The sequence below is a fragment of the Canis lupus genome, chromosome 29, assembly GCF_048164855.1.
Source record: "Canis lupus baileyi chromosome 29, mCanLup2.hap1, whole genome shotgun sequence".
NCBI lineage: Eukaryota > Metazoa > Chordata > Mammalia > Carnivora > Canidae > Canis > Canis lupus.
The window spans coordinates 41,092,042-41,119,084 of record NC_132866.1 but is presented as its reverse complement, the minus strand read 5'-3'; the positions used below and the strand labels follow the sequence as shown (position 1 = coordinate 41,119,084).

The 27,043-nt window shown below is 43.9% G+C and overlaps 1 protein-coding gene across 1 annotated transcript in view; it reads right to left on the bottom strand.

The window, feature by feature from the left end:
* The window catches only part of FRMPD2 (FERM and PDZ domain containing 2), a 102,647-nt gene that overhangs the window by 40,819 nt on the left and 34,785 nt on the right, over positions 1-27,043 (bottom strand). The window contains 8 exon segments of the mRNA XM_072806408.1: positions 804-951; positions 3,224-3,225; positions 5,662-5,845; positions 10,903-11,058; positions 17,942-18,080; positions 18,742-18,892; positions 24,720-24,894; positions 25,761-25,832. Of these exon segments, the coding sequence (XP_072662509.1) occupies positions 804-951; positions 3,224-3,225; positions 5,662-5,845; positions 10,903-11,058; positions 17,942-18,080; positions 18,742-18,892; positions 24,720-24,894; positions 25,761-25,832 (1,027 nt within the window).

Here is a 27,043-nt window from a genome sequence, read left to right as displayed (position 1 = left end):
CACACTGGCAGTGACCCTGAAACAAACAGTATGCATATTTTCATTGCAGAAAGTTTTATCAGTGGGAAATAAGACTTCATATTTCATTTTTCCTCACTTAGAGCCACATTATGTGCATTTCACATGTCATCATTCCCCAGAAACTGACTTTAATGTCTAAATTATAAAGATGTATCTTAAGGCTTTGGAGATTTAGGTTGCTTCCAAATGGACACTGTTATAAATAACGTTCTAGTGAACACCTATGAGCATCAACTTCCATGTAACTTCTGTATTTATCACCTTTGGATAAATATTTGTCTATAAGTGAAATTGCAGGGCTAACAGACATGGGCTTTTTAAAGGCTTTTGATATATATTACCAAGTGTATTTCAAACAGATTGTACCCATTTACCCCACTGACCCCCCCCCCCGCCTCCCGCCATCGTACCTATTTTAGCATTTACCAGTCGAAGAAAATAAATACATTTCACCTTAATGGTATTTCTTGAGTTATTAGAGAGATATAAAACTTTTTAGAGGTTTCTGGGTCAACTATAGATACTGATACAAATTGTTTTATGAAATAACCTTCCAAACGCGAGGTTAAGAATATAGCGTCTAAGAACATGAGAGACTCCTAACTCTGGGAAACAAACAAGGGGTGGTAGAAAGGGAGGTGGGTGGGGGATGGGGGTGACTGGGTGACAGGCACTGAGGGGGGCACTTGATGGGATGAGCACTGGGTGCTATTCTATATGTTGGCAAATTGAACACCAATAAAAAATAAATTAAAAAAAAAGAGAATATAGCGTCTACTCACCAGCTGCAACTGGAAGAGAGCTCATCTGAGCATTAAACCCATGCTGAGCAGAGCAGAGTCCCAGTAAATATTTACAGGTCTTTGTTGAATTGGTGACAAATGTATGCTTTTTCCCAGAGATGCTGCTTGTGATGGTGAACTTCTTTCGCTGAAGGAAGCAAACACAGACTTTCATATGTTGATTATGCTGACCATCCATTTAAGCACAATTGTCCAAAGAGCTATCAAATGCTGGAGCCTCCAGTTTGGTCTCAAGGTACTAGGCATCTAGAAGTATATGACAGATGTTCTCTGACCATGGCCTATTATTTTTTCTTATATTAAAAAAAAAACCCTCTTCTTATTTTTTTCTTCATTCACAAAGCCAGTGTTTGTTTATCAGGCAATTGCCAACTGCTGAGAAGGGAGCTAGGTGAAACGCATATGAAATGAGTCAGGTACACACTTGGCCCTCAGCAAGGAGTGAACATAATCCTCCGTGTGCACTTTGAAAGGCCATAAAATATATCTATAGTTTTCATTGCACAAACTCCCAGAAGGTGCAGACAAAATTTCAGCTAGTGGGGTTATAGAAAAGATAAAATAAGATAAGAATAAGATAAGAAAAGATAATATGCATTCTCATATTTCTTGCACTTATGGGCAAGGCTCTGTTCTAAGTGCTTTCTGGGTATTAATTCATCTCATCTACAAAATGAGGTAGGTCATACAATTGTCCCTATCCTACAGATGAGGAAACACACCAAGAGTCCTTAGGATGCAGCAGAATTCAGGTCACATCACCAAGAAATGCTTCCCCATATTTATACTTTCAGGGCCCACATACAAAGTAATAATATGGTACAGCTAAGTGGGATAAACTGGAGATAAATAAATAAATAAAATAAAAAAATAAAAAAATATAATAACTATTCACTAACAAATCTGAGAAAAGAGAATCATTTACACACACACACACACACACACACACACATACACCAATCTTTCTTTCAACTCATAAACTCTTGGCAAAACTCTCCTTTTAGATACTAATGCTTTAAGATACTAAGCAGCACAAAGAGTGGACTTTCTAGGCATAAAGCTGAAAACGGTCTCAACTGTAGTAGTTTGGATTTCTTTTTTTTTTTTAATTTTTTTAATTTATTTATGATAGTCACAGAGAGAGAGAGAGGCAGAGACACAGGCAGAGGGAGAAGCAGGCTCCATGCACCAGGAGCCCGACGTGGGATTCGATCCCGGGTCTCCAGGATCGCACCCTGGGCCAAAGGCAGGCGCCAAACCGCTGCGCCACCCAGGGATCCCTAGTTTGGATTTCTTCTCCATTTCGGTAACATCATTTAATGAGAAATGCATATCTATAAGCAAACTTTCACAGAGGTGAGCTGCTCTCTGAACAAGATGATGTAAAACTAGAATCTCAGAGTTTTCAGCACAAACAAAAAAAATGTATTTACACCTCTGTTGCCGCAGTACACACTTGGTGCTTCCATAATCACCTTTGTTTCAAAGCATTGTTTTACCATTTTGAGTATGTTATCACCTGTAGTTCTATTATTGCTGCTGTGAGTTCGCCCGCTAGTTTGTGTATCTTGTTTGATATCTCTTTGTGGAGCAATGATGTTCTTCGACGGAGGCAGATTTGCCATGAAGCTGAGGGTCCTGGGAGGGGCTCCAGCCAAGTCTTCACAGGGTCTTGTAAAGTGTGGAAAGCAAGCCTTGAAATGTTCAGAGCTAGAGGCCAGTCTGACAGAAATCTCTTTCAAGTTGTCAGAAATAAAAGACTGTGACTTAATTCTCAAAAACATCCCAATTGAGTGGCAGTTCTGTCCTATCAGGGGTATACTTTATAACTGTATATACTGCATTCTCAATATAATGCACAATATTTTTCTTTTTTTAATGGAGAATCACATGAAATAGAATTTATTCGATTCCCTGCACTTGCAGCACAGAAACCTATACCAGCATTACAAAGAGCAAGTGTGTCTGTGTCTCTCTGCAAAGCTGCATGCTTTGTGCATCTTATCAACAATAAAAACAACTTGCAGTCAGCATGGAAAGTCTAAATTGTAATTCTATTGCCTCTAGAGAAAATGTTACAAAGTGCTATAATATGGAAACATAAACAGAATGTATACCACCAACATTCTTCAGGAGCGTTTTAACTACTGCTAATAACCCAGGATGGTTACAAACACGATAGGTTCCTTGTTCCACAATGAACACTTTCTCAGTTGGATAATCTTCTGAACCAATGTTGTCTCTGTCACAGACAGGCTGCCAACATGCCTACAAATCACAGTCTTAATCAATCATGCCTACAACCATAGTCAAATCAATGTCTTAATGGCATTTCTCTCTAACTCTATTGCTACCTCTCTGCTGGCTGGTGAGATGAATGGCCTGCAATTGTCTGAAACATCTTGGCGTCTGTTATTAATTAGGCAAATTTCAAACCAACTTCCTGAGCTCATTCTTGCATTATTTGTAGAGTTCCACATTTTGTGCTCGCAGAAGCATGAAGAGTGACAGTCATTTTCTGTACAAGATGCCTGATTTGTGGCAAGCAATTGGTGACATAATTTCATGGGATGACTTTTCCATAAAAAAGACATTGGTGCTGAGGAAGAGGATGGTCATCAAGGCATGGAAATCCTAATTAGTGGCAAAGTCGTTTTGGGGTTTTTTAAGCTATAAGTTTGTCTTGTGAACCTGATGATTTTCCAGCTTTAATCAAGAAATTTTCCCTGGTCACAGGAAAATAGATGTCTATAAACATTCAATCAACTTAAAAATAAAGCACTTACTTAAGGGGATTGTTAAATTTTATAACTTCTAAAATTCTATTTTCAAAATTACATTTTAGGTTATCTGCAGTTTTACAAATGTCCTAAAACAAATTACATTGAAAAATTTAAACAGGGGACGCCTGGGTAGCTCAGTGGTTGAGCGTCTACCTTTGGCTTAAGGCATGATCCCAAGGTCCTAGGATCGAGTCCCACATTGGGCTCCCTGCATGGAGCCTGCTTCTCCCTCTGCCTGTGTCTCTGCCTCTGTGTCTCTCATGAATAAATAAATAAAATCTTAAAAAAGAAAAGAAAAATTTAAACAGTTAACCATGACGTAAAGAAAATAGGAAGCAGTGCAATAGTATTGATTCAGTAATTAAAACTCCTCAAATAATCTTTCATTTGAATTAAAGTAAGTCGAATCATTAAAATTATTAAAAACTTACAAATACATGTTTTACTTTCAGATATAGTCAAAAATATTTGGGAAAAAGTTTCTTGATAGAATATAAGTTTTTTGTTTTTGTTTTTGTGTGTGTGTGTGGTTTTTTTTTTTTAGTATTAGAAGTATTATAAGAACTCAGTTTAATTCTGTTATTTACTTTTAGATATAAGCTTTTTTTTCCAAAGACAAACAATAATTTATCATGAAACACTATCAAGGGGACACCTGGGTGGCTCAGTTGGCTAAGCGTCTGCCTTTGGCTCAGGTCATGAGCTCCGGGTCCTGGGATTGAGCCCCCATTGGGCTCTGCCCTGAGCAGTCTGCTTCTCCCTCTCTCTCTGCCCCTCCCCCACCTTCTGCTCTTGCTATCTCCCTCAAATAAGTAAATAAAACCTTAAAAAAAAAGCAACATTATCAAGAATCATGCTTGAACAATATGTCAACTTCAACAGACAAGATGGAAGAAACAAAGGAAACATTAAGCAAATGAATTAAACCAATTACCTTCTACTTAGGAAACTCTAACATCAGATAATGATAGTAAAAACAGCAATCTAACCAGGAGGAAAATCCTTAAAACCCTAACAGAAAATTAAATAGAAAGAAAAAACTGATTATTTCATGGGCCAAAAGATGAAGACCTTCATGTTTGATAAGGAAATCATACCTAAAGGAAATGGTAGAAGGGGAGGTGGGCAGGGGGATGGGGTGATGGGGTGATGGGCACTGAGGGGGGCACTTGACGTGATGAGCACTGGGTGTTATACTACATATTGGCAAATCGAACTCCAATAAAAAAAAAAAAAAAAAAAAAAGAAAAAGGAAAGAGTAGCATTCTCACGGTATCAGTTTTGTAAGCATTTTGTGTCTATTGTACTGATTAAATGAGTTGCTCTGTTTTAGTAAAAAAAAAAAAAAAAGGAAATGGCAAACTGACTGGGGTGACCTACTATGGGATAAGCAGGAAGATTAGGTACCAGAGTAATCTGCTGTGGGGACAGACATAATGCTTTTGGTGGCAAATTTATTGTAACTACATTCAGGAAGTATATAAATACTCATGCAAATGGCATTGAAATACAATTTCAAACGTGATACATTTAATAGAGATTTTTTGTTTCAAAAAAAGACTTTAAAATTTTCAAAGGCACCAAAGGTCTGCAGTCCCCAGCATCCTGTAGCACACCTGTAGTCTGTGGGAGACAGGCTGAATGTCTCAGGACACTGTGTGCACAGGGAAATTTTAAAACATACAGGAAAAAATTTGAAAATTTGGCAGATTTCACACCACCTATGGGGGCTCTCCTCTCCCATCTTCCAACGCCAACCTTGCTATCAGCATCAGTGGATTCCCCACTTTAGGAGAACTCCACCCAGAGAGAAGGTATAGCGTTTTCAGCTGATGGCTACCCATGGGGGTGCACAGGGACCTGGCAAGAAATGGTGGGGAGGAAACGGCCTCCTGGGGACTCCTCTGGTAGACTTCTTTCAAATACGCCACAATGTATCCCAGTACTGGTTGTGAGCTTATCTGGTCAGGGGAAGATCATATGACTCCGCTGCTCCTTTATGGGGGCAACAGACCAAAGGGAAATGAAGCAGTTATCCACTGAGCTACACTCACACAAATAGAAATCTTCCTGATCTCTCCACTGAAACTGCAAAGTTGCAATTCTGCTGTTGTTTTTCACTTCGTAGAATATGACATCCTTGGCACAGATCCCCAAGGCCATCTCCCCTGCTCCCTTTATCTTCTCTGGGAGAACATGGTGAACTAGCACACCATATTCTGGGAGCTGCTGAGTGACCTGGAGCAAGAAAAAAAGCCAATTGAGAAGAGACAGTCCCACTAACCTAAAATAATAGGCTTCAGACCAATTCATGAAAAGCATTTTCACAGATGTTCCAAAAACTAAGAGTAGGATTGCCCAAATACGCTTAGGAAAACACTGAGCTAACCAGATCGCCTTACTACAGAATTTCTCCTCACCTCTACTATGATAGCATTTCCTATTTTATTAACCCTAGGATTCCTTTTTCATGGAGTACCTAAGCAACACCTGGAACAGTTACCATAAAAATGATACAACAGAATATTAATATTCTGAACAAGGTTTTAGAATTCAGACTCTTCTGGGTCACCTCCAGGGAAGGGATTCCTTTTCCCAATTGTGTCTATTAAGGTCTATTGAAATGTTATCTGCTACAACCCCTTCATTTTACAAATGGAAAAACTGAGATCCAGGCAGGGAAAGGCCCCTTCCAGATGGTCAGCACCACTGTGAGAGCAAGATAAGTCGTGAACATCCTGCAGAGTAAATGAGCAATCACTGGCAATGACATCTTTCACCATGTCACAGTGCATTGCTGGGGTCCCTCCAGTCCAAGGTCTGTCCTCAGTTCACTAGCTCAGAATAATGAATTTTGTCAGAGTCCTGAGGGTCAATCAGAGATGAAGACTGCATCAGGCCCATCAGATTCTTAAGAGATTGGAGTATAAACTTGATGCAGATGTTTTTATGTTTGAATGGTAATCACATCTCTATCCTGGTATCTAGCCTCTGCATCTTCACCTGCAGACTTCAGGCCTCATCAGAAGACTGATGCACCTGGACTTACAGCAGGGACTTCTTGCTCCCTCTCAGAAGGGTTTCATTGGTGAGATCTGGTATCCTATCCCTACCCCTGCCCCCAACAGAGAGCACTCTGCCAAGGCCAATTTCTCCCACCCCCCAGACAGGGTAATAACAATAGGGACAAATTATGACTTTGAGAGCTCCTTTCTCAGGATATTTGCTGTGCTTTTTTTCTTCTGTTAATAATCTCTGCCGACAGGTTATACTGCCCGCAGAGCCTACAGCTCTTCATATGATGTTGATTCAGTTTCTGGGCCTTGAGCCTGCTTGTTTTAACTTTGGAGGCACTGTTCATCACCATTGTTGTCATCAGCAGTAGCATCCAAAACACTATTGAGCACTTCATGCTGAAATATCCAATGGCCAGACTAGGCATGTGCTTAGGTATTAAATTAGGGTGATCCCAAAGCAATAAAGTAAATTCTTTTAAATAATTTGATGTGATATTTCCAAAAAAAATTTAAAGCCTTAGACTTCACTAGGATAAAGATGCCTTTGCTAGACTCCCTTACATGTTTTAATTGTTTAGTATTTAATTTTAGTTTTTTTTAATTTTAGTTTTTATTTTATTTTTTAAGTATATAGAGAAGGATGTGATCCTGAAGTACTTGGAGTGACAAAATGTTTAAATGGCAAAGCACCAGTGTGCCCTGGGTGGCTCAGTTGGTTAAGCACCCAACTCTTGATTTTGGCTCAGGTCATGATCTGAGGGTCATGAAACAGCCCTGTACTGGGCTCCAAGCTGGGTGTGGAGCCTGCTTAAGATTCTCTTACCCTCTTCCTTGGCCCCTCCCCCCGCCTCTCTCTTTAAAAAATTAAAAATTAAAAATAAAATGGCAAAGCGCCATGAAAACATTTCCCATGTACCATGCTGTTTAATCTTTACAGCAATCACAACAGCAATCTTTTCTCTTTTCAAATGAGAAAGTAGATTTACTTAGGAGCCAGAAATGGAAGTATAAGTCTGTCTATTTCTGAGTCTTCACTCTTAGCAACTAACATACAGAGTTCCCATCACATTTGGAAACATGGGTGAGTATACATAAGATCCTCAGGGGCATTTTCAATTGGTAAAAAAATAAATATTATCTATGTCTCCATTCTCTACTAGGAAATCCTCTGGAGCACCTCTCCTGGGCATTCCATGTTGTGATTGCTAATTGTCCTCTCAGAGGTTCCTTTATCTTCATGTGCTTAGAGGCATCTCACTATCTTCTCCTTCTCCCTACAGTGGCAGCCAGGTTTACACTGGACTCAGGCTCTCCTGGCTCCCAGCATATGCAGCATCCTTGCTGTATTGTAAACTGTTGGAACAAGCAGACTGTTTCATCAAGAGAGTCATAACTACTCATATCCTTTGACCCTATGATTCCATTCCTGGCAATCTGTCCTAAGAAAATGTACTGCGTAATCAAGACCAACACTTCTCTAGTGATGGTTGGTGCAGACTAGCAGGGTTGGGTTGGGTGACTGGCTCCCAGAGATAAAGATCTCCTAAAGGCAGTACTGTCTTTTTTTTTTTTTTTTTTTAATTTTTTTTTTTTTTTATTTATGATAGTCACAGAGAGAGAGAGAGGCAGAGACACAGGCAGAGGGAGAAGCAGGCTCCATGCACCGGGAGCCTGATGTGGGATTCGATCCTGGGTCTCCAGGATCGCGCCCTGGGCCAAAGGCAGGCGCCAAACCGCTGCGCCACCCAGGGATCCCGGCAGTACTGTCTTGAAAGGGATCATCAGGCAATCTTCAGAAAGCACATTTACAAAACATTTGTGATTATTTGGGGCATGCATATGTTATAATGCTAAATGAAGTAAAACACAGGATATAAGCACTATGATTTCAACAGCTAAAAAGAACAAAGAAAAGGAAATGTTTTAATAGTATATCAAAACCCCTCATTATTGTGAAAAAAAAAAAAAAATGGTTCCCTGGTTGAAGAGGTTTGGAAAACATGGAGTTAACCTCAAACAGGTTAGGTTGTTCTGGCATTAGTATGCTAATGTAGTCGTGAAACTTCCTGACAGAGCATGTCATTCAGCATCACCCACATAGGATTTCTGCCAAGTCTACCAGTGTGAGATGGTGAGATGATGAACTAGCAGAATTAGCCATTGGTGAACTGGAAGCCAAGAGGCATCTGATAATGGAAGAGAGGAGCCACAAGGAGCTGTAATTAAATAATCCAGTGGCTGTTTATGGAGTTACTGAGCCTGTGAGGGGCCCTGAAGATTCGGGACCTTGACATTTACAACCTAGTAGGGAGGACAAGAAATGTGTAGAAAGGCCTGCAATCCGAGTGTCTTGGCAATATTTATCAGCAATGTTCAAATGGTTATAACCTGAGACGCTGGCATTCCACTCATGAGCTTCTATCCCTAAGGAATTATGCACAAAGGCAGCTAAAGACTTGGGTAGCAAAAGTGCTAATCTCAGTATTGTTTAAAATAGTCCCCTATTTAAAATAATTTATGTGCCAAACAATGGAGTATTGAGAAAAAACTTAGGGTACACCATGTGTTGATTTAAAATAAAGTTTCAAAATGTTGGTGAGATGGGATTATAAAAATACACAAAACTGCATATATAATATAAACCTAATTTTAAATGTGTATACACATGTGAAGGCACAGAACAAAGGAGAATGAATATAAGAAGATAGAATTGTGCTGTCTCCAGAGGGCAGAATCATGAGCAAATTGTTACTTTTATAATTATGGATGGGGCGTTAGATTTTGCTTAACTAACATTCACCCAAACGAGAAGGGTCCCAATGTGCCATGGGGATCACAAAGCCCTTTCGTGTCTCATGCAGCAGGGGTGACACACAGCCCTCGCAGGCCCAACCAGCCAGCACAGGGAACTCAAAACCCAGCGTTCCTTGAAACTGATAAGATGGCATGCAAATTAAGTCAAATCTATTCGACAAAACAAAATCTCACTGTATTTCTATTATGAGATGGTGGCTTCCTTCACAACCAATTTTCATCATTCAACCAGGAGAAGGAGGGACACAGAGAGCCTGGGGAGGGGTGAGCAGGTGGGCATCTTTGGGCCCAGAGAGGTCTCCATTGGCTCAAGTCCTTGGCCTCCCCACAGATTCTGTGGTTCTGCCTCCACCTTCCATCAGACGTGTGCTCATGGCTTTGAGGAGTCCACTCGCCCCTCATCAAAGGAAGGCTGCATCCTCTAGACAAAGAACATGGGCGAAGACTGGAATATAGAAAGCAGTGAGCACCTTTCCACCAGGGCTTCTCAAATGAAGTGTTTGTAAGTTTACATGGGTGAGGTATTACCATCTGCCAAGTGGCAGACCAAAAAGAAAGGCCAGATCTCCTCTGGACAGTTCTGCTTCCAAATGTCCATCTCTATTAAAGGCCAAAAACACGGATACATTTCCTATCCATCTTGGGAAACTTTTGTACAGAGAAATGTACAAATCTGGAGCTTGTTTTGAAATTCCTCCTCAGCTCTAAAGGCCAGCCAGGTATCCTACCCTGGGGAACTGAGGGCCCCTAGCTCCATCTACACAGGCGGAGTGGCAGTCCCTCCTATCCTGACATATTGTTATTGTTCTCATCACACAGCATACTCTGCACGACTCTGGTACCTGTCTGTCCTCTCCAGGAGACAAGATACTCTGGGGGCAAGGAGCATGTCCTTTCTGTCTCCATTCCATGAAGCACCTGGCCCAGAGCAGGTAAGTTGTGAGGTGTGCAAAGCTCTTCATCCTAGGCTATGTGTGTGCCCACCAATATGGGGGACTGAAATGCCACTGCTTACACTTGAGGGCTGAGCAGAGTGTGGACCAGAGCTATACCTAGCTGCATGGACCATACCATCTGTGCTGTGCTGAGAACAGTTGCCTGGAAGGCTGGAAACTTAAGGTCTTCCAATGGTTTTGCTTTTGTCTCATACCCCAGTTTGGGGTAGCTGTCCCATATGTCTCTCTGAGAAATGTGATCTCCTCACTTAGAGGAAAGTGACTGTGAATTCTATGGCTAAAGAAAGGCTCAGCGATACCCACTCAGCCCACTAAATCCTACCCATTTGGGGGGATCATTTCCAATGCCACCTGCTTCCAGAAGCCTCTCCTTGGTCTCAAATCCCTTGATCATACCTCCATGTGGGTCAGAGCATATCTGGCCCCCCAGAGAAAGCTCCAGAGGGAAGGGCTGGCTGTGTGCCCTTAAACAACAACACTCCCCCCACCAGGAGACCAGAAGTCTTACCCTCAAGAACTCCAACTCAGCATCCTCTCCCCAGAGCACAGGACTGAGACAGTGCATCTCTGAGACTTCAACTTGGACCTGGAGAGCAGTCATCCTCTTGATCAAACTTGCAGGGATGTAATCCTCAACCCGAAAATAGGCTTTATTCTCTTTCTGCTGGGAAGATGCAGAAGAAAAATGGCATAACCAAGAAGCCTTCTATAGGACTCTGAGCACAAGAGAAGCTTGTCTGCATTCCAAACCCCAGGTAGGGCCCCAGGGCAAGGATGTCCCCTTGAAGTACCCACCTCGGATAGTATTTTCTACTGTATTAGAAGTTGGCCTAAACCATATGATATGAGTAGAAGGGAGATAAGAGGAGCCACCTGTCTTTGAGACCCTTCTGTATGCCAGGCGGTCCTCAGAACACATTAGCTCCTTCAATCCCACAGTAATCCTATGAGGATGATATTATTAGTACCATTTGCAAGATGAACAAAATGAACGAGGAAGGAAGTCATTCAACAGGGCCAAGATCACACCACTTAGTGACAGAAACAAGATTCAGTCACCCAGGGGATCCCTGGGTGGCTCAGCAGTTTAGCGCCTGCCTTCGGCCCAGGGTGTGATCCTGGAGTCCCAGGATCAAGTCCCATGTTGGGCTCCCTGCATGGAGCCTGCTTCTCCCTCTGCCTGTGTCTCTGCCTCTCTCTCTTTCTGTGTCTCTCATGAATGAATAAATAAATAAAATCTTTAAAAAAAAAAAGATTCAGTCACTCAAAGTCCTCACACATCCCATGATGCCACACCAGTTCTTGAAAGGCACAGCAAAACCCTGGCCCCAACACTTTGGTTCTTTTTATTTATTTAGCATTTCTGTCTGCTTGTGCTCCTATTATACCGTCCCCTCTTACAAAGGAAGTCTTGGCTGTGCCACCATCTCTCCACATGAAGGGGATTAAGCAGTTGTCCTGTGAACAAGAAAGATCTGTCAACCCCACCTCACCTCAAGCCTGAACCTCCAACCAGCCTGCTCTTTCGGGAACCTGAGGCTGCCACCCCAGCACAAGCAGCTAGGTCAGTGCCACTCACCACCCAGTGCACAGTTCCCTGATATAGACCATGAAGCAGAAAGGTATGCAGAGGGCAGCCCAGGTGGCTCAGCGGGTTAGCGCCGCCTTCAGCCTGGAGTCGCAGGATGGAGTCCCACGTCGGGCTCCCCGCATGGAGCCTGCTTCTCCCTCTGCCTGTGTCTCTGCCTCTCTCTCTCCCTCTGTGTGTCTCTCATGAATAAATAAATAATAAAAATCTTTAAAAAAAGAAAGGTATGCAGAAGCTTTGGGGGGGGGGGCTGGTCTTGGGGACCACTGTAGGAATGAGGAAGGCAGAACTTGTCAGAGAAAGCTGACCCTGTCCTTGTATTCCTGATTCCTAATTCCTGGTCACTGGCAGCCCCTCCCAGCTTAAACTTAGGCAAGACATTACCCCATAGCTGAGGGCAACTACCTGTGAGGAAGGCAGCTGGGAGCTGTAAGGATCTTGCCTTCTCAGGGCTGGGGATGGACAGGTCGGCCTGTTGGGGAGATCTGAAGAGAAGAGCACATCACCCACTTCATCCCCATCTCCTGGTGTGGCACAGACCTGTCCCCATGTAGCCATGGACTAAGAATCCTCAGCTGAGAGTTAGCCCATGCCAGTTCTGGGCTCGACTCAGACACAAGCAGAAAGAAATTGCCCAGCAATCTTCTGCCTAAAAAAGCCTTCAGAATGCCATTAACATGGCCCCAATCCAAAACACTGGCAACACCAAGTGCTGGTGTGGATGTGGAGCAACAGGAACTCTCACCTACTACCAGTGGGAATGCAAAATGGTGCAGCTACTTTAGAAGATAATTGGTCTTCCAAACATAGTCTTACCATAGGATCCAGCCATCATGCTTCTTGGTATTGAACCAAAGGAGCTGAAATCATGCCCACACAGAAGCCTGCACGTAGATGCTTATAGCAACTTCATTCATAATTGCTAAAACTTGAAAGCAAAAGATTCCTCCAGTAGGTAAGTGGATAAAGAAACTGTAGTACATCCAGACAACAAAGTATTATTCAGCACTAAAAGGAAACGAGCTACCAAACCACGAAAGACAAAAGACATGGGGGAGACTTAAGTGCATATTAAGTGAAAGACGTCAATCTGAAAAGACCACACACTTTCTGATGGAAAAAACAGTGATGGACAGTGATGCGTTGATGCGGGTTCATCAGCTGGAATGCATGTACCATTTTGGTGGGAGGTGCTAGGACTATGTCCAAGAGAAGACGTCAATATGGAACTAAAAAGCCCTAACACAAACATGTATTTCCATGTCACTCATAAAAAGAGGAAGATCAGAGGCAATGGGAACAATAGTAACAATATTACCATTTACACGGCACTTCCAGGTGATGCCCAACAGTGAGAGGATGGAAAGGTGAGCAAAGGTCCACCCAGGTAAGGCGCACCGTGTAACCATCCTGAATTATTATTAGGAAGGCCACAGGAAGACATCTGCCATAAAGTGGGAAAGCAGAATGCAACTCAAATGTGGCACTGTTTGCACCTGCATAAAATCCCCACAGGCAATCAGAGGCTAGAAGGGAGCTCACCATGAGGAAAGCTGTTCCGCCACAAGATGTGATTAAGGAGATTTATTTTTATACCAAAATGTCTTTGTCTCCCTCTTTAAAATGCAAATGTAATCATGTCACTTCCCTGCTTAGAATTCTTCAATGGGTCCCAGTCTTTCACTACAGTGGTTTCCAAATTAATTTTTTTCTCCTAGCACCAGAACCATTTATCAAACAAAATACAAGCCCCTTGGGGGGGCACATAAGGTTTGTTCCAGATCTGGCTTGCAGTGCTGTCCAGCCTCCAGGCCACTTCAGCTAGGGCTGCAGTGACAATGCTGGAGCCCTCCTCTCCTGCCCGCTCAACGACACAGACACAGGGACAGGTCTTCCTGTCTGGGTCTCCCAAAACGCTCTGATGAGCCCACCACAGTGCCTGGCACACAACGAAGCCAGGCCCTGCAAAGTGAGTCCTGGCTGGGCTCTCAGTACCTTACCCAACTTCACAGAGCTGCAATTTTTCTCAGCCTCAGGTGGAAATAACACCAGCTTTGCAGGGTTGACATAGGGCTTAGATGATACCAAACATGGAACGGGCTCTCCATAAATGAGGATTGAGGGAGTAAGGGCCCAAATGAGTGGGTTTGTGTAATCTGTTGCCTTTACACCTACAAAGGAAAAGGAGTAGATCTGCCTTTGGGGGCCATGTGGGGACAGCAGAGAGTGTCCTGGAACCACTCTCGTCCATGGCAGTGAGAGAGGTTGAGGCTCCACAGGATCTGGAGAAGGAGCTGGAGGTGGAAGATGGCCGGTAAATAAACATGTATACCATGCCAGGCAGTGGTAAATGCTATGAAGAAAAATGCAGCAAAGTGAAGGCATAAGGAGGGCCTTGGAAGACTCTGGGCATAGCAACACCTTCTGAAGATGGACTGGGAGGAAAGCAAAATGGTTCTGGCATAGTCAAAAAAGTGTTTTTTCAAATTGCGGCTTGTAGCACATTAGTGAGCTAATGATTCATAGGTAGCATTTTTAAAGTTAACTACAATAGAATAGGAAATACCAGTGTGTATCACATATATAAAGGGTGCATCTTATTGCCTAAGTTTTTGCCTCAATTCTGTTCTAGCTACATATGTGTGTGGATTGTGTTATCATCTCTCTCTCTTTCTCTCTCTCTCTCATGGGCATGGCACAGAACATTGGAAAGCCACTGTTCTCAAGCAGCTTTTGATATTGTCCTTGCTCTTAAACCCGGTTACTGAGACGAAGCAGGCAAGCTGTGACAAAGGTCACACACCTTGCCCTCTCCGCCCCACACTGTGTGAGGATGAAGAACATTGATCAGAGTCTCTTCGAGGCATCTACACTTGGCAGTGGCTACAGCTTCTCCTTCCCAGATTCCAGGTATATCTGCATGTCTAGGCCATGTTCTCTGCAGGTTCACATTCAGTGGCTTCTGGACTCTACCCTCTAGGTTGCAGCCTTACACCAAAGAGAGAAGGGCTTTCTCTCTCTCTCTCTCTCTCTCTCTCTCTCTCTCAGTAATGCCATGGAAATCCTGTAGTTCTGTCTCATTGGTTCTGATAAAGTCATATGTCTACTCAAGCCAATCACTGTACAGGGAGCTGCCATGCTCTGATTAGTTAGATTTGAGTTATATGGCCTCCCATATTTGCTGGGGCTGCCATAACACATACCACAAGCTGTCATTTAAGACAATGACAGAAACTTATCCTCTCATAGTTCCAGAGGCTAGAAATCCAAGATCAAGTGTGGGCAGGGTTGGTTTCTTCTGAGGCCCCTCCCCTTGGCTTGCAGACTGCCTTCTTCTCCCTGAGTCCTCACACCGTCTCTCTCTCCTGTGCTCCTGGTGTCTTTCTGTGGGTCCCAATCTCTTTGTACAGGGACTCCGATCAGACTGGATTAAGATAAAACCAGAAAGCCTCATTTTGACATAACTGCCTCTTTAAGACCCCATCTCCAAATACAGCCACATTCTGAGTACTAGGGGTTAGAACTTCAACATATAAATCATAAAGGAGCATACTTCATCCATAACACAAAGCCAGACCCAAATGACCCCAGCCAACTCAGAACTTCAGCCAAACACAGCTCCTTTGTTCGCCAAGGATGTAGCATCATGGACCACTAAGTGCTCCCTGGTGGTAGACATATATTTTTAGCTATGCACAACCATTCCCTCTCTTTCTGGAAGCAGAAGGCATCCTTTCTCCCTCTCAGTCTCCTCGCATCTTCATAGTGTGAACTCTACCCTGGTTCTCAGGGTGGCCATATAACTCAAATCTAACTAATCAGAGCATGGTAGCTCCCTGTACAGTGATTGGCTTGAGTAGACATATGACTTTATCAGAACCAATGAGACAGAACTACAGGATTTCCATGGCATTACTGAGAGAGAGAGAGAGAGAGAGAGAGAGAGAGAGAGAGATCCCTTCTCTCTTTGGTGTAAGGCTGCAACCTAGAGGATAGAGTCCAGAAGCCACTGAATGCGAATCTGCAGAGAACATGGCCTAGAGATGCAGGAAGCCCAAGTCCTGCTGATGTCATTTGAGTACCCTACACCCAGCAAGCCCTAGACATGGTTAGGACCCCAGTCCTGGTGGCTAAAAGTAGACAAGAAGAAGCTACTGAGTAAGCAAGTAAAAGGACTAGAAGGGTAGAGAGGACCTGAATACTTCAGAATTGCAAGACAGTGAGTTACATGTTTTATTCAAGCCAATCTAAGCTGAATTTTCTGTCACTTGTTATCAAGACAGCACTGAATCATCACTTCTCCTGGCCAAGGGGTGTAAAGGAGATGTCAAAAAACACCAGAAGGTGGAAGGAGGGTCCCTTCTACTTGTAAAGAGGCCAGGAAATTTGTGTGGCTGGGGTTGGCCTTGGAGGGTGGGTAAGGTGACAATGGATGTGCAAACACTGCTGGGAAAGCATGCAAAGGCTCAGGGGCATAGGGATTAAACCTTTCACTTTCCTTCACGTAGTCCTCAGGTCCTCTCTTGAGTATATCTTCTGGGAGTTAAGCACTTCCTAGAGGCACCCAGCTTTTGTCATATGGCAATGGCAAAATCCGTCAAGATAAAGCCCAGTGGGCTGGTGGGGAGCCCAACCTTCCTCAGTCTTCCCTCCCACTTCTACTGATGCAGACTCCACATTTGGACAGTATGTCACACTTCTGAGTCTCATGACTTGGGCTCAGTTGAGGTCTACTGCCAAGCCCCTTTCCACTCATCTGGAACATGGGTGGAGGCTTTGTGAACTCAGAACAAAGTTGCCCTACTCTCTGTAACAGCTCACCTGGCTGGTCCCTCTTTCCTGCCTGGTGTACCTATTTTGAATCTTAAGTAAGTGAAGATATTAATAACATCCAGTGAAATAAGTCAATCGGAGAAGGACAAACATTATATGTTCTCATTCATTTGGGGAATATAAATGATAGTGAAAGGGAATAGAAGGGAAGGGAGAAGAAATGGGTAGGAAATATCAGAAAGGGAGACAGAACATAAAGACTCCTAACTCTGGGAAATGAAGTAGGGGTGGTGGAAGGGGAGGAGGGCGGGGGGTGGGGGTGAATGGGTGATGGGCACTGAGGGGGGCACTTGACGGGATGAGCACTGGGTGTTATTCTGTATGCTGGCAAACTGAACACCAATAAAAAATAAATTTATTATTTAAAAAAAAATCCCTCCCAACTTTGATGTATCTGCAAATTAAACAACCAGTAAAGAAAAATAAATAAATAAATAATAACCAGTAGACTCTATAAGTCCCTGAGGACTGTAACACAGAACCATCACAGGGAAATTTAATCAAAGAAACGTATGTGTGATTCTGCTGCATGGCAGGGCTTGGCCAAAAAGATTAGAGATTTTGAGAGGCAGCGTGCCCAGCAGAATAAGCACTGGCCTAGGAGTCAGATACATCTAGGCTCAAATTTAGACTTTACCATTCTCTAGCCACATGAGTCTCAGATTGTTCTTCCACAAAATGTGAGTAATGGCAGTGCTGTGAGGATTGAGTGGAAAATATCTAGGTCAATGCTAAGTACAGAGTGATCTCTTAATAAAGGTTGTCTATTACTGTTGGTAAGGATGATGATGATGGGAAGTCAATAATTGAGTAAATTATTGTTTTTAGGAGAAACCTTAGTTTGAATTACATTACAATGTATATATTTAACTTGTTCATCTTTGTCTTCTCCACAGCCTAGTAAAAACAGTCAATGAAAGCTTGTTGGATTAGATGGCTGGCTGGGTGGATGGGCGAGTGGGTGGATGGGTGGATGGGTGGATGGATGGATACCATTTACCTCAATCTTAGTGGTAGATGCTGAAAACGCTTCTCAAAGTCTGTCTCCCTATGTCTAATAGTTCTCCCTTTTCCTATAACTGCTTCTCCAATGACCCCACCACAGGCCGCAGGTGTCCACCCCTACCTCCTCGGGGTAATTGCCAAATTCAGCCTGCAAGGCAAGGACCGCCAGCTGCAGCAGTGTCTCATCATTGCAGTACAGCTTCTCCTCCAGAATGTCTTTCCGAAGCTGCAGATAAAATTGATGCCTTGTCTGGCTGTGCCTGGGAAAGAAATGCAGGAATAAGGGCCGCTGGAATGCTGTGGAGGTGGGAGGTGGGGAGAAGAATACTAAAACCAGAGGGTTTTCTCAGTCTGGGAAGCAGGGAAGGGACAAAAGATGGGATACAAGCCAACAGAACCCAGAATGCAATGTCAGTAAGAGGAGTATGGTTTCCTTTATACACATCATGCCACCTGCCATGAGTTGAAGGGTACTCTGTGCCAGGCACTTGACACAACACCCACAGAGATGTTTGCTGCTGCAGTTCAAGTGAGAAAACTATGTTCAGATGATGTTTTTAGTATGCAAAAGAATAAAGAGGCCATGACCCAACTCCATAGTCACACATAACGCTTTCCTCAATCCTGATCACTGGGTTGCTGAGGAAGGCTCATACTGGGGCCAGGGGAGAACTTTGACTTTGAGTGTGCCGTGTTTGAAACAAAAGGGCAAGTTCTCATTTTTGTCAGGGCCCAAACTCTGATTTGCCCCTTTTCTGTCATGTTGAAATCTAATCAACAAGCTCAACCATGATGACACTTGTTATTTATACGTAATTTACAATTCACCCAGCACTTGCTACCCATTATTTATAACTCTAATGTCAGCCAGCACATACACAGGTCCCTTAAGGAAAAAATGAAGAATTCTGGAGCACTCACTGGAGCTGTGCACAGCAACTGATAAAGAACTTTATCCTCAGAAAGAGTGTGAAGGTATTCAAGGAGGTCTTCTTCTGGGGCTGTTCACTCCAACCTTCAGGGGCTATTTTGCACAACCTGGTTTCATTGTCCAAGAAAAAGAACTCTTTCCCTGAAATAAAAGTAGAGAGGGAAAAGCAGTCAGAGAGGCACCACCCCTTTAGATCCACAGCCCTGAACTCTGCCCAGAATGTCAAACAAGAGACATCTGAGGGCAGGAGAGAGCAGGAAGTAAGTCCTCTGGACACCTGGCACCACAGGACCTTTTCTGGGTCTGTGAGGGGCCAGAAGTCAAAGACAAAGAGGAGAGAGTCAAAGAAGAGAAACTCAGCATCAAGAGGAGGAATGTGATTATTAATCTCAGAGAAGATGTCACTTAAGAGCTGCTTTTCAGCTACCGCCATATGCAGATAAAGTGAAAAACAGATGAATGAGTATTCATTCCGTTCCTGCTGTGTGCCAAGCCATTAGCCTCAACTGGACCATCCCCAAATCTTCCCCAGGCATTGGCATAATATGGATTGAATGTTTGCACCTCCCCAAAGTTCTTACCCCCAAAATAGTGGGGGTAAGGTGCAGCCTCTGGGAGGTAATTAGATTTATTGTGGGGCTCCCATGATGGGATTAGTGTGGTAAGAGGAAGAGACCAGGGCTCACTCTCTCTGTCATGTAAGGACACCATGAGAAGGTGGCCACTTGCAAGCCAGGACCAGAACCCCAAATCTAACCACGCTCCAACCCTGATCTCAGACTTCCCAGTCTTCAGAACTGTGAGAAATAAAGATCTGTTGTTTAAGCCACTTAGTCCATGATATTTTGTTTTAGCAGCCCCAGCAAATGAAGACAGGGCATGAGTGGAGTCACCTTTGCCTTCTGACCTGAATGTGGCCATCTTGGAGGCTCCAATCCAAGCTCAGGACATCAGCACCTCTATGAGGAAGGATGAACCAGCCCCTGCCACTGCAGGCACTGCCTCTGCCCCTCTGCCCTCTTCAAGGTGAAGCCGGACCCCCTCCCACTCCCTGCCCCAACCCTGCTCTGCCCCATCCATACCCTTCTCCAGGCTTCACCCTCTCAGCCCAGAGTCACACAACAGGAGGTTGCCTGGGCACAGGAGTTGTGCCAAGTTATAGTTAGCAGACCTGTTAAGTGATAACCAGCCTTTTCTCTCAAAAGCTAGCATGCTAGGGAGACAGAAGGAGCTTCCCAGAGAAGTTCAAATAGTCTTCACCATGCAGCACCCAGACCTCTGCCCCTCTGCCTTCAGCTCTTGTTGCTGAATCTGATTCCCCACAACAACTAAATCTTCCCTTAGGACCACTTCTCCCCAAGATGTAGGCAGGTCTCCATTACAGTTTGGCTAGCAAAACCTCCCAGGTGGGTTATTTCCAAACCCCAGACTGGTGACTTCTGAATGATTTACCCAGGACACCCCAGGTAAGTAGTTCTACTATGTCCACATGGAAGGGTCCAGGATGAACACCTGACTGGGAGAAAGCAGCCTCAGATAAGGGCAAGTTGGACTCAGCACAAGTACACTGGCTTTCTGTAGGATGCATGTTACAGATCAATAAAAATGAGCACTGGGTGTTATTCTATATGTTGGCAAATTGAACACCAATAAAAAATAAATTTATGTAAAAAATATGATGTTTCCTAAAGATTCTACTATTCACATTTTACAAAAGATGTGGCAAAGGTCAGTCCATCATATCAAAGCATAGAGAGATTGTTCTTTTTTATTTAGGAGAGGGCTCTTTTGCTAGCCAATAGGATCCAACAGTAAGTTAAGAAGATTATTCACCACGACCAAGTGGGATTTATCCCCGGAAGCAAGGCTGGTTCAACACTCGTAAAGCAATCTATGTGATTGATCAGATCAGCAAGAGAAAAAACAAGAACCATATGATCCTCTCATTAGATGCAGAGAAAGCATTTGACAAAGTACAGCATCCATTCCTGATCAAAACTCTTCAGAGTATAGGGATAGAGGGAACATTCCTCAACATCTTAAAAGCCATCTACAAAAAGCCCACAGCAAATATCATTTTCAATGGGGAAGCACTGGGAGCCTTTTCCCTAAGATCAGGAACAAGACAGGGATGTCCACTCTCACCACTGCTATTCAACATAGTACTGGAAGTCCTAGCCTCAGCAATCAGACAACAAAAAGACATTAAAGGTATTCAAATTGGCAAAGAATAAGTCAAACTCTCCCTCTTTGCCGATGACATGATGGTCTACATAGAAAACCCAAAAGCCTCCACCCCAAGATTGCTAGAACTCATACAGCAATTTGGTAGCGTGGCAGGATACAAAATCAATGCCCAGAAGTCAGTGGCATTTCTATACACTAACAATGAGACTGAAGAAAGAGAAATTAAGGAGTCAATCCCATTTACAATTGCACCCAAAAGCATTAAGATATCTAGGAATAAACCTAACCAAAGAGGTAAAGGATCTATACCCTAACAACTACAGAACACTTCTGAAAGAAACTGAGGAAGACACAAAGAGATGGAAAAATATTCCATGCTCATGGATTGGCAGAATTAATATTGTGAAAATGTCAATGTTACCCAGGGCAATTTACACATTTAATGCAATCCCTATCAAAATACCATGGACTTTCTTCAGAGAGTTAGAACAAATCATTTTAAGATTTGTGTGGAATCAGAAAAGACCCCGAATAGCCAGGGGAATTTTAAAAAAGAAAACCATGGCTGGGGGCATCACAATGCCAGATTTCAGGTTGTACTACAAAGCTGTGGTCATCAAGACAGTGTGGTACTGGCACAGAAACAGACACATAGATCAATGGAACAGAATAGAGAACCCAGAAGTGGACCCTCAATTTTATGGTCAACTAATATTCGACAAAGCAGGAAAGACTATCCCCTGGAAGAAAGACAGTCTCTTCAATAAATGGTGCTGGGAAAATTGGACATCCACATGCAGAAGAGTGAAACTAGACCACTCTCTTGCACCAGACACAAAGATAAACTCAAAATGGATGAAAGATCTAAATGTGAGACAGGATTCCATCAAAATCCTATAGTAGAACACAGACAACACCCTTTTTATAACTTGGCCACAGCAACTTCTTGCAAGATACAACTATGAAGGCAAGAGAAACAAAAGCAAAAATGAACTATTGGGACTTCATCCAGATAAGAAGCTTTTGCACAGCAAAGGATACAGTCAACAAAACTAAAAGACAACCTACAGAATGGGAGAAGATATTTGCAAATGACGTATCAGATAAAGGGCTAGTTTCCAAGATCTATAAAGAACTTCTTAAACTCAACACCAAAGAAACAAACAATCCAATCATGAAATGGGTAAAAGACATGAACAGAAATCTCACAGAGGAAGACATAGACATGGCCAACACGCACATGAGAAAATGCTCTGCATCACTTGCCATCAGGGAAATACAAATCAAAACCACAATGAGGTACCACCTCACACCAGTGAGAATGGGGAAAATTAACAAGGCAGGAAACCACAAATGTTGGAGGGGATGTGGAGAAAAGGGAACCCTCTTACACTGTTGGTGGGAATGTGAACTGGTGCAGCCACTCTGGAAAACTGTGTGGAGGTTCCTCAAAGAGTTAAAAATAGACCTGCCCTACGACCCAGCAATTGCACTGTTGGGGATTTACCCCAAAGATACAGATGCAATGAAACGCCAGGACACCTGCACCCCGATGTTTCTAGCAGCAATGGCCACAATAGCCAAACTGTGGAAGGAGCCTCGTGTCCATCAAAAGATGAATGGATAAAGAAGATGTGGTCTATGTATACAATGGAATATTCCTCAGCCATTAGAAATGACAAATACCCATCATTTGCTTCAACGTGGATGGAACTGGAGGGTATTATGCTGAGTGAAGTAAGTCAATTGGAGGAGGACAAACATTATATGGTCTAATTCATTTGGGGAATATAAAAATTAGTGAAAGGGAATAAAGGGGAAACAAATAATGAGTGGGAAATATCAGTGAGGGTGACAAAACATGAGAGACACCTAACTCTGCGAAATGAACAAGGGATGGTGGAAAGGGAGTTGGGCAGGGGGTTGGGGGGACTGGGTGATGGGCACTGAGGGGGGCACTTGGCAGGATGAGCCCTGGGTGTTATGCTATATGTTGGCGAATTGAACTCCAATAATTTTTTTTTTAAAAAAGGAGAGGGCTCTTTTGGAGTTCTGTGGAGAGCCTTGGGGAGAGGATACCCCCACCCTACCCCCAGCTTACCCCCACCCATGGCACACTGAATAACCCCCAGGCTCCTCCCATTGGGGATTAGAGAGTAGAACACCGAGATTAGGACTCCTAAGCAAGATCAGCTGGCAGAGCCCGGGGTGAACCTGAAAGCCCATATGATCCCAACTCTGCCTCCTTGCCATTATCCCACACAGAAGTTAAAGGGCTTCAGCAACAGCAAGGCATATTTGTGGAGATGGAAATAGGAGTCTCTTAATGGAAGGGCAGAGATGGGGGGAAAAGGAAGAAGGCTTTCCTTCAGCATCTTTATAATGAATTCTTAACTTAGGCTCCAGGGTGAGGTGCTGATTTTCCATCAGTCCTGTATGATTAGATGGAATTTTTTTCAAATTTTTTATTGTGGTCAAATATACATAATAACATATTTATCATCTTGACCATAGTTAAATGTACAGCTCAGTACTATTAAGTATATTAACACTGCTGTTGCCATCCAGCCCCAGAATTCTTCATCTTGTAGAATGGCAATTCTAAACCTATTGAACCATACCTCCCCAGGCCCCTCCACCCAGCCCCTGGCAACCACCATCCTACTTTATGTCCCTATGATTTTGACTATTCAAGGTACCTCACACAGGTGGAGTCATACAATATTTGTCTTTTTGCAACTGTTTTGTTTCACTTGGCACAACATCCTCCAGGTTCATCCATATTGTAGCATATGCCAGAATGTCCTTCCTTTTTTTTAAAAAAAAGATTTTATTTATTTATTCATGAAAGACACACAGAGAGAGACAGGCAGAGACATAGGTAGAGGGAGAACCAGGCTACCTGTGAGGAGCCTGATGTGGGACTCGATCCCAGGACTCCAAGATCACGCCCTGAGCCGAAGGCAGACGCTTAACCGCTGAGCCACCCAGCCTTCCCAATTTCCTTCCTTTTTTAATGTGGAATAACATTCCATTATGTATATAGACCACGTTTTGCATACACATTCATCTGTCAATGGACACGTCTGTTGCTTACACATTTCAGCTATTCTGAACAATGTTCTTACAAACATAGGTATAAAAATCTCTCTTGAAGAACCTGCTATTGGGATCCCTGGGTGGCGCAGCGGTTTAGCGCCTGCCTTTGGCCCAGGGCCGATCCTGGAGACCCGGGATCAAATCCCACGTCGGGCTCCCGGTGCATGGAGCCTGCTTCTCCCTCTGCCTGTGTCTCTGCCTCTCTCTCTCTCTCTGTGTGTGACTATCATAAATTTTAAAAAAAAGACCCTGCTATTGATTATGTGGGGCGTGCGCACAAAAGTGGAATTGCCAGATCATGTAGTAAATCTGTGTTTAACTTTTTGAGGAACCACCATACTGTTTTCCACGTGGCTGCCCCATTTCATATTCCCACCTACATGGAAATGCTTTCAACATTCACTTATCTGACATCAATGCTTTGAGATTGATCAACCAGACCCAGCACATTGCAGAAACCCACACCATCTTACACACACGATTCCAATATAATCTTCTGCACTTCCTTGACACTCTGCAATGAGCACTTGAAGCATTTTCCATGCTAGCTGATGGTCTAAATGTGCAAGATGAAGCATCCCTACCTCAAGCAATTTTTTTCGAAGGAATAGTGTCCAGATACCCAGATATTTGGGTTATATGAAGCACCAGGCCAGCTATGGGCTACCCAGGAGCCACTTACCTTTCATGTAAGCCAAGCCAAAGTAGGTGAGCTCTCCAAGGTTGATGAAGGACATGACAGCACTGAAGATTGCTCCTGCTGTTGACATAATGTCACATTTCACCTCCAGACACTGACTACTCAACAGCACTACACAGAGCTCCCTGAGAGCCAAATAGGATTTCCCTTTTTTGGTCTGAAAACAATAAATAGTATCAATTGTAAAAATAACTACAAGATATGATGGAGTCTTTGCTGTGGGCTCTCTACTGTGCTAAACACTTTATATGTATTGTATCACTTAATGGCAAACAACCTAAGAGATATGTACATTAGCATTCCTATACAACAGTGGAGAGATGTGTTTCAGAGACAGTGAGGGGACCTGTTAGTAGTAAGGGGTGGCAAGGATTGCAAGGGACAGGTGCCAAAGTTAGTAAGAAGCAGAACTAGACTCAAATCCACACTCTCTGCCAGGCTCCACAGGGACCGTGAAGGCTGGGAGGCAGGTCTAGATGCCTCTCCTTTGATGAAATCCCAGCTGCTCCTCAGGCTCCACCTTCTGGGAGGGCTCAAGCTGGTCAGGGTCCTCAATCATGGATCCAGGTGTTATCTCTCTGAATCTATCCCTCCAGGGACAACACAGAAGAAGGAATAGAGGTAGGTACAGATCCAGTGAAGAGACAGGCTAAGGGGATTGCTCTGAATCAGACATTGGTCAGCAGAGTCACGTGCAAAGATGAGCGGCGGTCTGCCTTCTCGCTTCACCCTCCTTAGATTAATTTCAGATCTATCTGTCTCCACAGCCCCACCCTGACCACAGCTGCCACCGCTCAGCCACCCAGAATGGCCCATTCAAGGAGAAGAGAAAGAGCTGGAGGACCAGGAGCTGGGGTGCAGCTTGGCAGAGGGCTGCAGCAGCAGTCTGGAGGAGAGAGCGAGAACCCCCCCGGGGCCCTCCCAGCCTGAGGCCCTAGTCAGTAGTCAAGAGGCCTCCAGGCCTGCCCAGCAGGATGGTTGGCTCAGCACCCTCCACCTCTGCCCAGTTAACCCAGCACTTACCACAATCGAACCAGCCAGATGCAAAATCACCGGGGCCTCTCCAGCCAGCAAGACGAACTCCGGCATAGAGAACTGGCAAAAACCCAGAGTCACTCGTGGTACAGGAGAGAAGTCACATTCCAGGGGGTCTGGTCACCCCCAGCTCTGGGACTAGGCTTCCCCTCCCCTCCTCCCCTACCCATTCTCCCTTCCCCAGAGTCTGCAGGAAACAGGCTTCAGGGAAAAGGGGTTTAACTGGGCTGAAGCCCCAGCTTAAGCTGGGCATCTCAAAGCAGATGTCTTAACAGCAGGTACAGGATTCTTGGTGATGTCCTAGCTATTAAGTTGGGGGTCCCCTTCATTATATGTGTCATAATTCTCACATCATTACCTAATCTTTGGTATGTATGAAAATTATAAAACACATTATATGATACAAATATATGTTATATGCCAGAGACCTTTTAAAGTAAAAATAGCTTTAGATTTAGATTAGATGAGACATTTTTCTAGCTCTGTATGTTGAATCAATAACATGCATGGGCAGCTATTCCCAATTTCACATTTTTCGTACCATACTTGTGATGGGGAAGTACTTTCATACCTGTCATTAGTTAGACCCAGCCATCATCCTATGGGGTGCATATTCTCAACCCATTTGGCAGGACATTGAGGCCCAAGAGGTTGGGAAACTCTCCCAAATCTAACACCAGAGAGTGTTAGGACTGGGTGGGCCCTACTAATGTGCCCCTCAAGGGAACCAAACAACCAGACTCCTGTTTCAAAAGGCCAGCCAGTGCATAACTTGTGTCCTGAAAGAATCTCCAGTGGCAGCATCCTAAGTGAGTGATCATGAAGAAAAACCAAAGAAGGCAAAAAAAAAATCCTACTCCCTGACCCTGTGTATATGCCCTGCAAGCTCACGAGAACCTGAGAGGGGCCTCAGAGGGCAGTGGGGGACACTGGGAAGTGTGGAAGCCCAGAGCCACAACGCGGAGGACGTCCTGAGGCTACTGTAGGCTCAACTCATCTCCAATTGGTTAAGGAGCTTTAAGCAAATATCTCTGTGACAGACAGACAAAGACTTTCTGGGGGCATCTAGGTCTGATGTTCCCAAAGGAAAACAGAGGCACAGGCCGAACACCTGGCAAGGACAGCCTCCTGGGTTAACAGCCTGCCCTGCAGGCGCTCATCCCTGCCCCAGGGGACCCTAATCCCCTCGCGGTCACTGAGGGCTTGTATGGTCACTAAAACAGTTTTTCAGCTAATGTCAGTGTTGTTCAAGGAAGGATGTCTTCTAAACA